General features: G+C 40.7%; 1 protein-coding gene across 6 annotated transcripts in view; it reads right to left on the bottom strand.

Annotated features, from left to right (window-relative positions):
* PLCE1 (phospholipase C epsilon 1) overlaps positions 1 to 13,220 on the bottom strand; it is a 372,153-nt gene that overhangs the window by 71,369 nt on the left and 287,564 nt on the right. For all 6 annotated transcript variants that reach the window (XM_086378753.1, XM_086378751.1, XM_086378754.1 and 3 more), the window contains 3 exons: positions 10,206 to 10,881; positions 2,290 to 2,457; positions 567 to 684 (listed from right to left, as the gene is read on the bottom strand). In XM_086378753.1, the coding sequence (XP_086234879.1) occupies positions 567 to 684; positions 2,290 to 2,457; positions 10,206 to 10,881 (962 nt within the window). The remainder of the gene's footprint in view (positions 1 to 566; positions 685 to 2,289; positions 2,458 to 10,205; positions 10,882 to 13,220) is intronic.

Raw genomic sequence — 13,220 nt, 5'->3', positions numbered from 1 at the left:
AGAAAAGAGACAATGACTCTGATTATACTTTCCCCCAGAAATCAGATAGAAAAGATGCTTCCGAATGTCTGAGGAAATCAATCTATACAGGCAATTACTGTCTAAGAAGCATTAAAATATTCTGGTGAGTTCTCAATCCTGGCTACACATCAGAATCATCTGGGGAACTTGGTGCATAGATATCCTGGACTCACACAGACAGAGTCTGGATCGGTTGGGCTGGGGTGTGGCTAGAGCATGCAGAGAGTCTTTAAAAAGCTCTAATATCCAGCCAGGAGGTAAGAATCACTGGTCTAATCCAGTGATTTGATCGTATCTTTCAAATCTAATATTCCTTGTCAATAAGGGCAAGTTAACTAGTTAGTATTTTCTTCTAAGTACAACTTACGGTTGCAAACTTGTGTTTGCAGAAATACCTTTTGGGTTCCATCGTTCAGTTAAAAACAAAGGTAAGTATATTTAATAAGAGTTTAGTTAAGAAGGCCTGTGATACTTAAATCTCAGTTTAAAACCAAATGCACGTTTTCCCATTTAAAAAACCCTTAGGTATGAAGATACCGCTTTACCTGATTCTTCTTGTTCATTGACATCTTGAGGATCAGAGCCGCTCCGGCTCCGGCTCTCTTTGTGTGTTCTGGCCTTGCGGGTGGCCATCTCATCATCCGTCACCTCTCCACTCTCACCCTGGGAACAGAAGACTCACCGTGCTTATCTTTCCCATCACTGCCTAGCTCAGGTAGGTCTCTATTTTTTCACTGATCCACCATCAGTCCCACTGCCCCCTGGTGAAACCAGTAAAGACCTATGTGAAGGCTGACCAAGTGTTCCCTGTTCTGTTTATCCCATGTGTTCTTCATGATAATGCAGCACTCCTTGGGGGAAAGGGTGACACGAGAAGGCATGAGGTCCCTGGAGTCTGTGCAGAGACAGAATTATGAAGCAGATAAGGTTCAACCTAGGCATCAACAGCCTCCCAAGTGCAAAGAGGGAACCTTCTCCCAGTTAACCATGAAGAAAATGTATTGCACTATAGTGATAATATAAATAATGTAATATATAATATAGAGCAATATATTATATATATATATATCATGCTATAAAACAAAACACAAAATTTACCATCTTAACCATTTTTAATGCTTCCCTTGTGGCTCAGATGGTAAAGAAGCTGCCTGCAATCTGGGAGACCTGGGTTCAATCCCTCGGTCAGGAAGAATCCCTGGAGAAGGAACTGGCAACCCATTCCAGTATTCTTGCCTGGAGAATCCCATGGACAGAGGAGTCTGGCAGGCTACAGTCCATGGGTTTGCAAAGAGTCAGATACAACTGAGCAACTAACACACACATGATCATTTTTAAGTCTACCATAGAGAAAGTAGTGCTAACTATCTGTATCTTGTTGTGCAAGACATTTCTAGAACTTTCTCACTTTTGCAAAACTGATACTCTATACTCATTAAACAACTCCCCCTTTCCCCTTCACCTTAGTCCCTGGCAACCACCATTCTATTTTCTGTTTCTAAGAGTTGGACCACTCTAGGTATCTCATACCTGTAACTGGAATCATGCAGTATTTGTCCTTTTGTGACTGACTTCTTTCACGTAGGATAATGTCCTCAAGGTCATCCACGTTGACCTTGACACATGACACATGACAGGATTTCCCTCTTTTTATCCCCATTGTATGTACATGTTACCTTTTCTTTATCCTTCATTGGCGGATGGACACTTGCTTCTCTTGTTAATATATTTTAAATTGAGGTCTAGCCTTTTGACCCTCCAAGACCTTCCTAATATGATCCTTGTTCCTTACTATCCTTTCTTTGCCCACCACAGAGCCCATGCTCCAACCTGAAGCCTGAACTCAGGGCCCCCTGTGCCAGACAGACGTTCCCCTGCACTGTCTGCCTGGTGAATCCTATATGTCCTTTAAGACCCACCTCTCACCTTCTCTGTGGAGCCATCCCTGCCTAACTCCCAGTCTTCTATTTTCCCTCTCTCTACTCCCACAGCACTTTGCAGACAGCGTGACAATGACTCTTACTCAGATCTCACTGTTTGTTAGCATCTCTGTGTCCCTCTGTGGACCCTGACTTTTTGCTGGTGATGACTCAGTTCCTAGTACTGGGCTTGGCATCCAGTGGGCACTTGGTAAGCTCTTGTATTTTATTTGTTTTACATCTCACCCTGTCCCCAATCCAAATGACCTAAAATAGTTTATGGTTATGTAGATTATACAGTGGTCCCAGATGACTGGGTTGGATGCTTAATAAACAAGTAACACTCTACCCTCATAAGGATTTTCTTCTTTTTCTTGGTGTTGCTTATACTCAAGGTGTTGGGCTTCTCAGCGCTCTTTGCTGATGTCCCAGGGCTGGGGTTTCGAGTACTCCATCGTCTGCCACCAAACAGCTCTACAGCTTGAGCCAAAGTTGGGCCTTCATATCGTCCATCCTCCTGTAAAAGAGACACACTGTGAACCCATGAGGGAAGAATGAGTAAAGGGGGAGTAAATGTATCAAAGGCTTTCAGGAAATTCCCAGAGGCAGAGGAGCACAGGCTGTCACCAAAGAATAATGATCTGGCCACCCAAGTGGCTCTGTTTTCTAACTGTCCAGACTCTCTGTTGGGGACTTCATCAAGTCCTCTGTGGTCCTGGTCACATCCAGCTGAGTTCCAGTGTTGTGCTTTATCACATCCTGCGGAGTTCCAGTGTTGTGCTTTAATACAGCCACGTTCAATTGGGATTAACAAAAAAAATTCCCTTTCCACTTACAGAAGTTATGTTTCAGCATTATCACTGCAGGCAAATTCATTAAGATGTACTTCGTAAATCTGGGCTTTGAAGGACTTGGAGGGTGTATATGTGTGTATGACTCTATTGAAGTAAAATAAAGTTCTATTTGTTATTTAATCACTCTAGCTATATTTTCACCTAGCTTGATGCTTGGGACAGTCTGACTTGAAGTCAGAGTAGGTGGAGTACATGAAATTCATTTTGAAGGGCTTGGGGGTACCTCAAGTAGTTGAGCTGCCATTTTCCTCAGTGACTGGTATCCAAGGACACAGAGCCCAGGGGACTCATATTATGATGCCTTGAGCAGTGAAAATATGCTCAGTGGGCATATGATGGCTTACAGTAGCTGCTTCTTGAAAGGCAGCTCTGTGTTACATGCACTGAGTATCAGAAGGGATTGAGTAATTAAACAGAGTTCAACAATTCTCCTTATAAGTCAGCAAAGTTAATAAAACTACAAAAAGTCACATATGAATTAAAGACAATATTGATATTTCACAAGTTGTAGAAAAAACATCTTTTAAATCTATTTCTATTTACTATCTTTACTTTCCATAAGCTTTTAAGGTTAGTCCTCCTTTGCAAATGCTAAGAAGTGCTTATAAATAGACTTTGGCTTTGTTGTAGATAACATGCAAATAATAAAGTGACTTTTTGCGCGAGCGTGTATGCATGGGTGTGTGTGTTTGCTCCTTCATGTCTGTGCTTGTTTTTAATGTTCAATGACTATCTGATTTGATGACTTGACTTGTGACCTCCTACTTCCTGAATCCCGTTATGGATCCCAGGATGCTTAGTGAATTGGATACTTGGTGATCTTTTGAATGATATGTGATGAAACCTTTTGATGACCTTCTGTCCTGAATATCTGTGATTTATGCCTGTCTGTGGGTCATTTTCTTTTCTTTAACCATACACAATTTTACTTTATCTCTTGTCCCTGGATACAGTCTTGGTCTATCAATCAATGGGGAACATCCTCCCTTGACCAATGGTTGGTATAGGACCCAAATAAGCCAATCAAACTCACCATCCCTGACATGTACACACTACTATATTTAAAATGAATAATAATCGACAAGGTCCTATAGTACAGCTCAGTGTTATGAGGCAGCCTGAATGGGAGGGGAGTTTGGGAGAGGATGGATACATGTATATGTATGGCTGAGTCCCTTCACTGTTCGCCTGAAACTGTCACAACACTGCTTGCTAATTGGCTATATCCCAATACAAAATAAAAAGTTAAAAAAACCTCCACCCCTGGAAACTGAATCTTGAATGGAGTGATACAAAGAATGACAACGGCTGGAGATGACCCCACCTGGTGCAGACCTGCTGGAGAGAGCTCCTGCTAACAAGTCACCAAACTGACTGCAAAGTGACGCAGTTTCATAAACTGATTTTTAACTACCTTATTGCATAATACACTCTGATTACAAAAAAATCCTGTAAAATTTTATCTATGGGTTTTAACTAATACATCTTTAAACATTAAACCTAATGCTTAAACAGAGTAGACCACTTCATTAAAATTTAAAAGCTCTTCTCTGCAAAAGACATGGTCAAGAATGTTTGAAGACAAGCCACAGGCTGGGAGAAAATATTTGAGAAGAAACGTCTGATAAAAAGGTCTGTTATCCAAAATGTACAAAAAAAATTTTTTTAACTCAACAATAAGAAAACAAACGACTCAATCAAAAAATAGGTCAAAGAATTTGACAGACACCTCACCAAAGTATATACACAGATGGCAAATAAGCATATGAAAAGATGTTCCACATCATATGTCATCAGGGAAATGAGAAATAAGACAACGAGATACAACTGCACACCTATTAGAATGGCCAAAATTGAGAACACTGACAACACCAAATGCTGGTGAGGATGCAGAGCAATAGAGACTCTCATTTGTTGCTGGTGGGAATAAAAAATGGTACAGCCACTTTAGAAGTCAGTTTCTTACAAAACTAAACACACTTTTACTGTATGATTCAGCAGTCACACTCCTTGATATTTACCCAATTGAGTTGGAAACGTGTGTCTATACCAAAACCTGAACACGGATATTTATACTTGCTTCATTCATAATTGCCAAAACTTGGAAGCAACCAAGAAATCCTTGTCGGTGAATGAATAAATAAACTGCGGTTCACTAAGACAATGAAATTTCATTCAGTAATAAAAAGAAATGAACTATCGAGCCGCAAGCAGACATGGGGGAAAACTTAAATGCATATTACTAAGTGAAAAAAAACAATCTGAGAAGTCTACATATTCTATGATTCCAACTATATAACAGCTGGAAAAGACAAAACTAAGGAGACAATAAAAAGATCAGTGGTTGCAGGGGACTAGGAGAGGGTGGGATGGAGTGGGAGCAAGACGAACAGGCAGAGCGCACAGGATATTTAGGGCAGCAAAAACGCTCCATATGGTATTGTAGTGATGGGTATATGTCAATATATTATATTTGTACAAGCCCATAGAATGTACAGTACCAAGAGTGAACTCTAAGGTAAACTATGGACTTTGGAAAATTACAACATGTTAACATAGGTTCATCCTTTGTAAAAGGATGTGTCAAGGCTATGGTTTTTCCAGTAGTCATGTATGGATGTGCGAGTTGGACTATAAAGAAAGCTGAGTGCCGAAGAATTGATGCTTTCAAACTGTGGTACTGGAGAAGACTCTTGAGAGTCCCTTGGACTGCAAGGAGATCCAACCAGTCAATCCTAAAGGAAATCAGTCCTGAGCATTCATTGGAAGGACTGATGCTGAAGCTGAAACTCCAATACTTTGGCCAAACTCCAATACTTTCACTGATGTGAAGAACTGACTCCTTGGAAAAGACCCTGATGCTGGGAAAGATTGAACGTGGGAGGAGAAAGGGATGACAGAGAATGGGATGGTTGGATGGCATCACTGACTCAATGGACATGAGATTGAGTAAACTCTGGCAGTTAGTGATGGACAGGGAGGCCTGGCGTGCTGCAGTCCATGGGGTCGCAAAGAGTTGGACACGACTGAGTGACTGAACTGAACTGAACTGATCCTTTGTAAAAAATGTACCATTCTTGTTAGTGATGTTGATAATGGGGGAGCTATGTATGTGTGGGGAAAGAAGGTTTATGGGAAATCTCTGTACTTTCCTTTCAATTTTATAATAAACCTAAAAATGCTCTAAAAAATAAAATCTTTAATAAAATTTAATAGACCCATTACCATGTACATATAAAAGAATCAGCCTCTACTGCTTTGGTTTTTCTAAATTCAGAACATCTTAACATGGGCCAAGCTTTATTATTAATGGAAATATTTTAGGCCTGTAAAAGGCAGGATGCCTTTGTTTAATCTTTAAAGGAGATCTTCTGGGAACTAAAATGTACTTTGAATCTTCCTTTTGTTTTATACAAAACAATAAACTTGTTTGGGATGGATGAAAGATGTACCTCCTATTTTAAATTTGGGCTATAGCAAGTGAAGGTACATTCTGTTTTAGAAAACGGTTCATGTGAACATTGAGCATTAGGAAATTGATTCCTTAAAAAATATGCATGTACTTTTGGGACTTCCCTGGTGGTCCAGTGGTTAAGACTCCACACTCCCATTGCGGAGGGTCTGGGTTCAGGCCCTGGTCAGGGAATTAGGTCCCACATGCTGTAACTAAGATTTTGCATGCCCAAGACTAAGGATCCAGCATGCAGCAACAAAGATCTAAGATCCTGAGTGCCACAACTAAGATCCATGGAGCTAAATAAATACATATTTTTTTTTAAATACATATACTTTTAACTTGGCATATCTTTGCATATGATACCTTAAAGACTCTTAAAACAATCTAACTCTTTAAATAGATGCCCCACTTTTTCCTTGGAGATAGCCAGAATCTGTTTCTGTTGCTTACAAAGAAATTTACTGATAATCCTGTGTATAACCTCCTTGGCTTTGCAGAGATCTTTCCAAATATATGAGTTCTCAAGCTTGCCCATAACTTTGAGGCAAAGCTCACGATACCAACCTTTCTTCCACATCCCATATCAAATTTCCGCACAGTTTGCTTTTTAAAAATTTCTTGTATTCCTAGGCTTTGTTACAAATATCACTATTGGGAATTCCCTGGTGGTCTAGGGGTTAAGAATCGTTAAGAATCTGTCTTTCAATGCGGAGGACTCAGGTTCAAGCCCTGGTCAGGGAACTAAGATCCCACATGCCTTGGGGGAGCTAAGTCCATGCCACAGCTACTGAGCTCACAGGCTCCAGAGCTCGTGCTTGGAAATAAGAGAAGCCCAAACAAAGACTCAGAGCAGAGCCCCCCAAAAACCAAACAAACAAAAACAAAAGTCACTATTTTTTCTTATCTTTTGCTTTATCTCTTGTTACTATTTCCATTAGCTTAGTTTATATTCACTAGCACTAAAATACCTGTATTTGAAAGTAACGGTGCAAACATTCATCATACAAGAGGACTCAGATGTTAGGAAGATTATTTTCTATATAAGCTCTTCCTAAATTGGGGATAAAGAAATATTCTTATACGGCTGTTGGCAGAAATTTTGAAGAAATCAAGACCTTCCATACGTTTCTTTAGTTTATAGATATGTTTAAAATTTTCTTTTGTACTTTGGGACTTCTGAGAGCTTTAAATGTGCTAGGCTGTATTATAAATCACCCAGGGGGCATTTAGAATGATGCCTATTTGACTTTTTGTTCTCCAAGTGCCAAATTAGCATCTTTTTAATATTCCCTGATACAATTTGGGAACTGGTCTCTATGATGGAAAAATGAGTAGTCCGTTGACCTTGTTCACTTAAAAAAAGAAAGAAATCTTGAGTGTCTAAGACTGTTGTCTGTCTTAGGCAGCTGGTGTAGTATATTGTTTTGAGGATGAATGCAATCTATGTTTTCAGAAGTGACTGAGGTATATGGAGACTTTTAGCCCTTACACTGTGACAGCTTGGTTCCTCACAGGGGTGGAAGGATGGGGGTGAAGAGAAACGGAGGGATATAGCTGTGGTTACAACTGCATAAGACCAAGTCAACTCCAAGTCACTTCCTCTGTCTCAGCTCCAGCAGCACCTCTTCTTATCCATTGTTTGTGGTCTCATCTGGTGCCTCTTTCAGCATAAACTGAAGGTTGCCAGGGTAAATGAGAACCTTTGTGATGCATGTTAATTGCTCAGTTGTATCCGACTCTTTGCGACCCCATGGACTGTAGTCCCCCAGGCTCCTCTACTGGAGTGGATAGCCATGCCCTTCTCCAGTGGATCTTCCTGACCCATTGATCAGTCGGGTCTCCTGCATTGCAGGCAGATTCTTTACCATCTGAGCCACAGTACAGTACTGTGAACTTAGCAATGAGAAACTAAGGAGACTTTACATGTTAATTCAGTTACTTTGTAAGATTGGGAAGGAAACAAATGGAGCAAATAAACCACTTAGGTTTTGTGACAGTGACTGTAATTGAGCCCAAAGACTTTGGTTCACGACCAGACTGAATGCATTTTTAACGACTGTAGAAGGCTGAGGAATGACTGTAATTGAAAACCAATATTCATTAATAGCTCCTGGAGACCTTCGTTCCAAGCAGCTGGCACCACTGAGAGCTCCCTGTGGAGTAGACAGGAAGCAAGCATTTTGGTTTCCATTTTATTTCAAAAAATATTTATTTATTTGGCTGTGCCGGGTCTTAGTTGCATCATGTGGGATCTTTAGTTGTGGAATGTGGGATCTATCCCTGACCAGGGATAGAACCTGGGCCCCCTGTATCGGGAACAAGGCGTCTTCGCCACTGGACCACCAGAGAGGTCCCTTGGTTTCCATTTTAGATGAGTTAACTAAAACTGGCTTTGTGCAGTGCAGCATAATCATGTATATAGGCCTATGTGCTTATGAATTTATTAAGTTCTTCAGGATATGATCTCTACTCATTAAGTACTGTATGGATGTGGAGAAAGGGGAAACATATGTGACTCTACTAACATATGTGACTCTACTAACATTCCAGAGCAGAAAGTGTTTTAAATTGTCAGAAACATGTTAGAACTATGAAAAGTACATGAAAATCAATCCTTTGAGTAATTTAAGTCACAGTAGTATTCGTTCTGTGACACTAGAAAAGATAATTTCTCCCCCATAAGATAGAAAAGGGCTTCCCTTGTGGCTCAGCTGGTAAAGAATCTGCCTGCAATGTGGGAGACCTAGGTTCGATCCCTGGGCTGGGAAGGTCCCCTAGAGAAGGGAAAGGCTACCCACTCCAGTATTCTAGCCTAGAGAATTCTATGGACTGTATAGTCCATGGGGTCTCAAAGAGTTGGACACAACTGAGCTACTTTCACTCACTCAAGACACAAGAACATAGCAAAGAAAAACTGAATACTCTGTACAACTCATTTGACAATCCTACCAATAGTGTCACCTTGTAGTGGGGTTTATGACTCGATTTCCAAGCAATCTCTGCCCTCCTTCCTCCATAAGCATGTGGCTCTAGTTACACCTGTGTCTCTTCTCACCACCTCATCTAACCCAGTCCTGGTGGACCTTTGGCTGGAGTGTCAAAGTACCTGATGCGTGTGTGTGTGTTCAGTTGCTCAGTCGTGTCTGACTTTTTGTGACCCCACGGATTATACAGCATGCCAGGTTCCTCTGTCCGTGAAATTGTCCAGGCAAATATTGGAGTGGGTTGCCATTTCCTTCTCTGGGGATCTTCCAGGGATCCTGATACTTTAGGGTTAAAAAAATACTCACTCAGTTTAAGCTGTCTCCTAAGGGCTGTTGCCACTACGAATAAGGTTTGGAAGAACTCTAGTTATGACTATCTCACATTTGGGAACGTTTCTTTTAAACTTACAAGTTCAACAGTTTGGCAGCAATACACAGTAAATTAAATAACTCTCCGAGAGTCACAGAGCACATTAGAAGATGAAATAGGATTTCAGTTTCCAAAGTGAAGATTTCCAACACATCAGCTAGTCCCTAATTAGTATAAAAGCATTCAGATTACAACGTTTTCCATTTTCACTTTAAGTGAAAATGCTTATATTAACTTGTTTCTTTCCAGATGTGAGAAGTCACTATTTTCATACAAAATAATAATAGGACCTACTTTGAGCCAGACACTATGCTTTATATGTATGAATTTAGATTATGGCTTTACACATATTAACTCAGTTAAGCTTCACAATTATCCTTTGGACAATATGAATAATATCATTATTTTTCTCACTTTATAGATAAGAAACTAAGGCACAGAGAGGTTAAGTAAAAGCTGTTCAACATCACTCAGGCAGAAAGTTGACAGAGCTGGGAAAATGAGCCTTGGTGGTCTAGTTTTCCAGTGTGTTTTCACAAGATAAATCTGGAGAATTATACTACCGAGGAGACAGGGAAGACCGCATCCCTTTCCCCTTACCTGGTAGAGGCTGACGTACTGTTTCCGCAGCCAATGCTGTCTTTGGTCAGGGAACTTCCTCATCTTCCTCACAGCTCTCGTGAGCTCCAACAATCCACTGAAGAGCATTTTAGCTGTGTGCTTTGGCGCCACAAAGTGCAGTAATCTATTGTCCGTGGTCTGCAGCCCGTAGAGCAGTGTCACGCCAGTCTCTGAGAGAGACATGTTACTCAGTTTGTTCTGAACACACACAGTGTGTATATCAATGTTAGGGTGTCCCATGTACACAGCCTTTGCTGAAAACAGATCCAAGATCCCCTCCACCAGGCCACTTAATCCAGCATTGCCCAGTAACGGGAATTTGCCAGGCTCAGACGTGTTACTGAGCACACCAAGTTTTGCTTTAGCACTGGCTGGGGAAGCAGTGGTGGGTTTTATCCAGGTCAAGGTGCTATTGTCAGGCTGAAGCTGGAGGAAGCAGCGGGCAGAGAGGTGCGTGTCCTGATCATAGTGGATGACTGTGGCCCCCTGCAACAGGAACTGGTGCACATCAGCTTGGATGGACAGCACATACCATGGGATGAGCTCTGTCCCATGGTCAAAGGCTTTCTGTGGCTCCTCCGATCCATGAGAGTCCCACTCTTTGGGCTGCTCAAAGATGTCATTTTCAGAATCCAACAAATCTCCGATTATAAACCTGATAGAAAGAGTTACAAATTTGATCTGTCTTATAATCAGAAGGACAACAAAAATCTTTCACTGACGCTGGACATCATTTTAAATTTCATTATGAATTCAAATTAGCATAGGAAATATAAAATGCTAAAAGTCATAGAGTGATTTTATATAGTGGTATTCTGAAACCTTATATTTAACAACATGTCTGACCATAGGCTTTGAGGCCCCATGGACTGTAACCCTCCAGGCTCCTCTGTCCATGCAATTTTCCAAGCAAGAGTACTGGAGCAGGTTGAATAAAGGAACTACTATATTATTGTATTTTTAATATAAACAACAACAATCTTCATTATTTATTAGTTTTTCCTCTTGTGTTAAATACATACATTTTTGCAATTAATATGACCTACTTGCAAAGTAAGTTTTATTATTCTTAAAATTTTTTTTTAATTGAAGGATAATTGTTTTATAATGTTGTGTTGGTTCCTGTGATATATCAACATGAATCAGCCCTAAGTATACATATTTTTTTAATCTATGGGGAAACTGAGGTTCAGAAGGGGTGAGTAACTGGCTCCAGGTTACTCAGCTCAGAAGAGACCTACTCAAGGCAGGAATTTGGTCTGCCTGACTCTCTTTTTTCCATTTGGCTACTTTGGTAGGAATGTGCCTAAGAGAGACTTATTCTCTTCAAAGCATGAGGAACTGTTACTAAGGTCAAGGCTTTTCACTGCTTGATGTACAGACATCACCAGCAGAGGGGTGGGTAAAATTGAGGAACTGGTCCATACATCCCTGGGAAGGGATGTTCCCATCACCTCGAGACACTTGGGCAGCTGACAGCCTCTTGGCAAGGTCTGAGAAGCGGCCTTGGGCTTCTCAGACTCTCAGTCTAGATCCTGGTCCCCGAGCAAGATTCCACTCCTGCTTTCAAACAGCAAAATGTTCTTCCTTGCCTCACATAAACAGATACTCTTAAGAAAGACAAGAAATCCACAAGAGATCTCACAAATCTAATGATCAGAAGATTCTTTTCAAATTATCCACACTGGAAACCATCCAAACGTCCAGCAACCATCAAATATATAGATAAAATGTGATGTATTCATATAACACCAGCCTGCACAGCCACGGAAGTAAACACGCAATGCTTAACCACCTGCAACAACACAGACAAATCTTAAGCAAGACATACAGGCATACATATTGTGTGATTACAGTAATGTAAATTTCCAAAAAGGAAAAAGTATACTCTATGTTTAGAGAGGCATAAAGTGGTAACATTATAAAGAAAAAAAGAATGTATTATCACAAAGTTCACAGCAGTGAATTTTTCTCTAGGGGGAAAGGTGGTGACATAACTGAGACAGGAAAAAAGGGGTTTATGGGTACTGATAATGGGTGGTAGCTACACATGCACTCACTTGAAACTATTAAAAAACATTAGTTAAAAAATTTTTTTTCAGAATAGTTTTAGATTAGGAGAGAAATTGCAAAGACAGCATACCCCGTATCCATTCTTTCCTATTATATTAACATCTTACATTAGGGTGGTGTATTTGACACAATTCATGAACCAATACCACAAAACACTACTATTTATTAAAGCCCATACTTTGTTTAGTATTAGTCTTTGTTTAGTACTAGTATTAGTCTTATACTTTGTTTAGTATTTGTATTAGTCTTTGTGGCGTGATCGGTGGAGTTACCGCCTTTGCCTGTTAACCGGAAGATTGGTGGTTCAAGCCCACCCAAGGATGCCCTTCTCTGTGTACCTTTGGGCTTCCCTGGTAGCTCAGACAGTAAAGAATCCACCTGCAATGTGGGAGATCTGAGTCAGAACCCTGGGTTGGGAATATCCCCTGGAGCATGGCAACCCACTCCAGTATTCTTGCCTGGAGAATCCCCAAGGACAGAGGAGCCTAGTGGGCTGCAGTCCATGGGGTTGCGAAGAGTCAGACACGACTGAGTGACTTAGCACAGCACAGGACATACTTTGTTTAGATGTATTTAGTTTTTTATCCATTTCCCTTTTCTGTTGCAGGATTCCATCCAGGAGCCAATATTACATTTAACCTTCATATTTCTTCATGTCATGGTTTCTCAGACTTTTCTTGATTTTATGATCTTGACAGTTTTGAGGAACAGTGGTCAGGCATTTTGTAGAATGACCAACAATTAGAATTTGCCTGATAATTTTCTCATAATTATTCTGGTGCTCTGGGTTCTGGGGAGGAAGACCACAGAGGCAAAGTGCCATTCTTGTCACATCATATCCAGGGAACATAGTATCAACAGGACTTAGGCTGTTGATGCTGACCTGGCTGAGGTAGTGCTAGTCAGTGTCCACTTTACAGT

The sequence above is a fragment of the Bos grunniens genome, chromosome 26, assembly GCF_055505025.1.
Source record: "Bos grunniens cultivar Pamir isolate PY7600 chromosome 26, Bosgru_T2T1.0, whole genome shotgun sequence".
In the NCBI taxonomy this organism is placed as follows: domain Eukaryota; kingdom Metazoa; phylum Chordata; class Mammalia; order Artiodactyla; family Bovidae; genus Bos; species Bos grunniens.
Note: the sequence above shows the minus strand (reverse complement) of the source record. Positions and strands in the feature narration are given on the sequence as shown.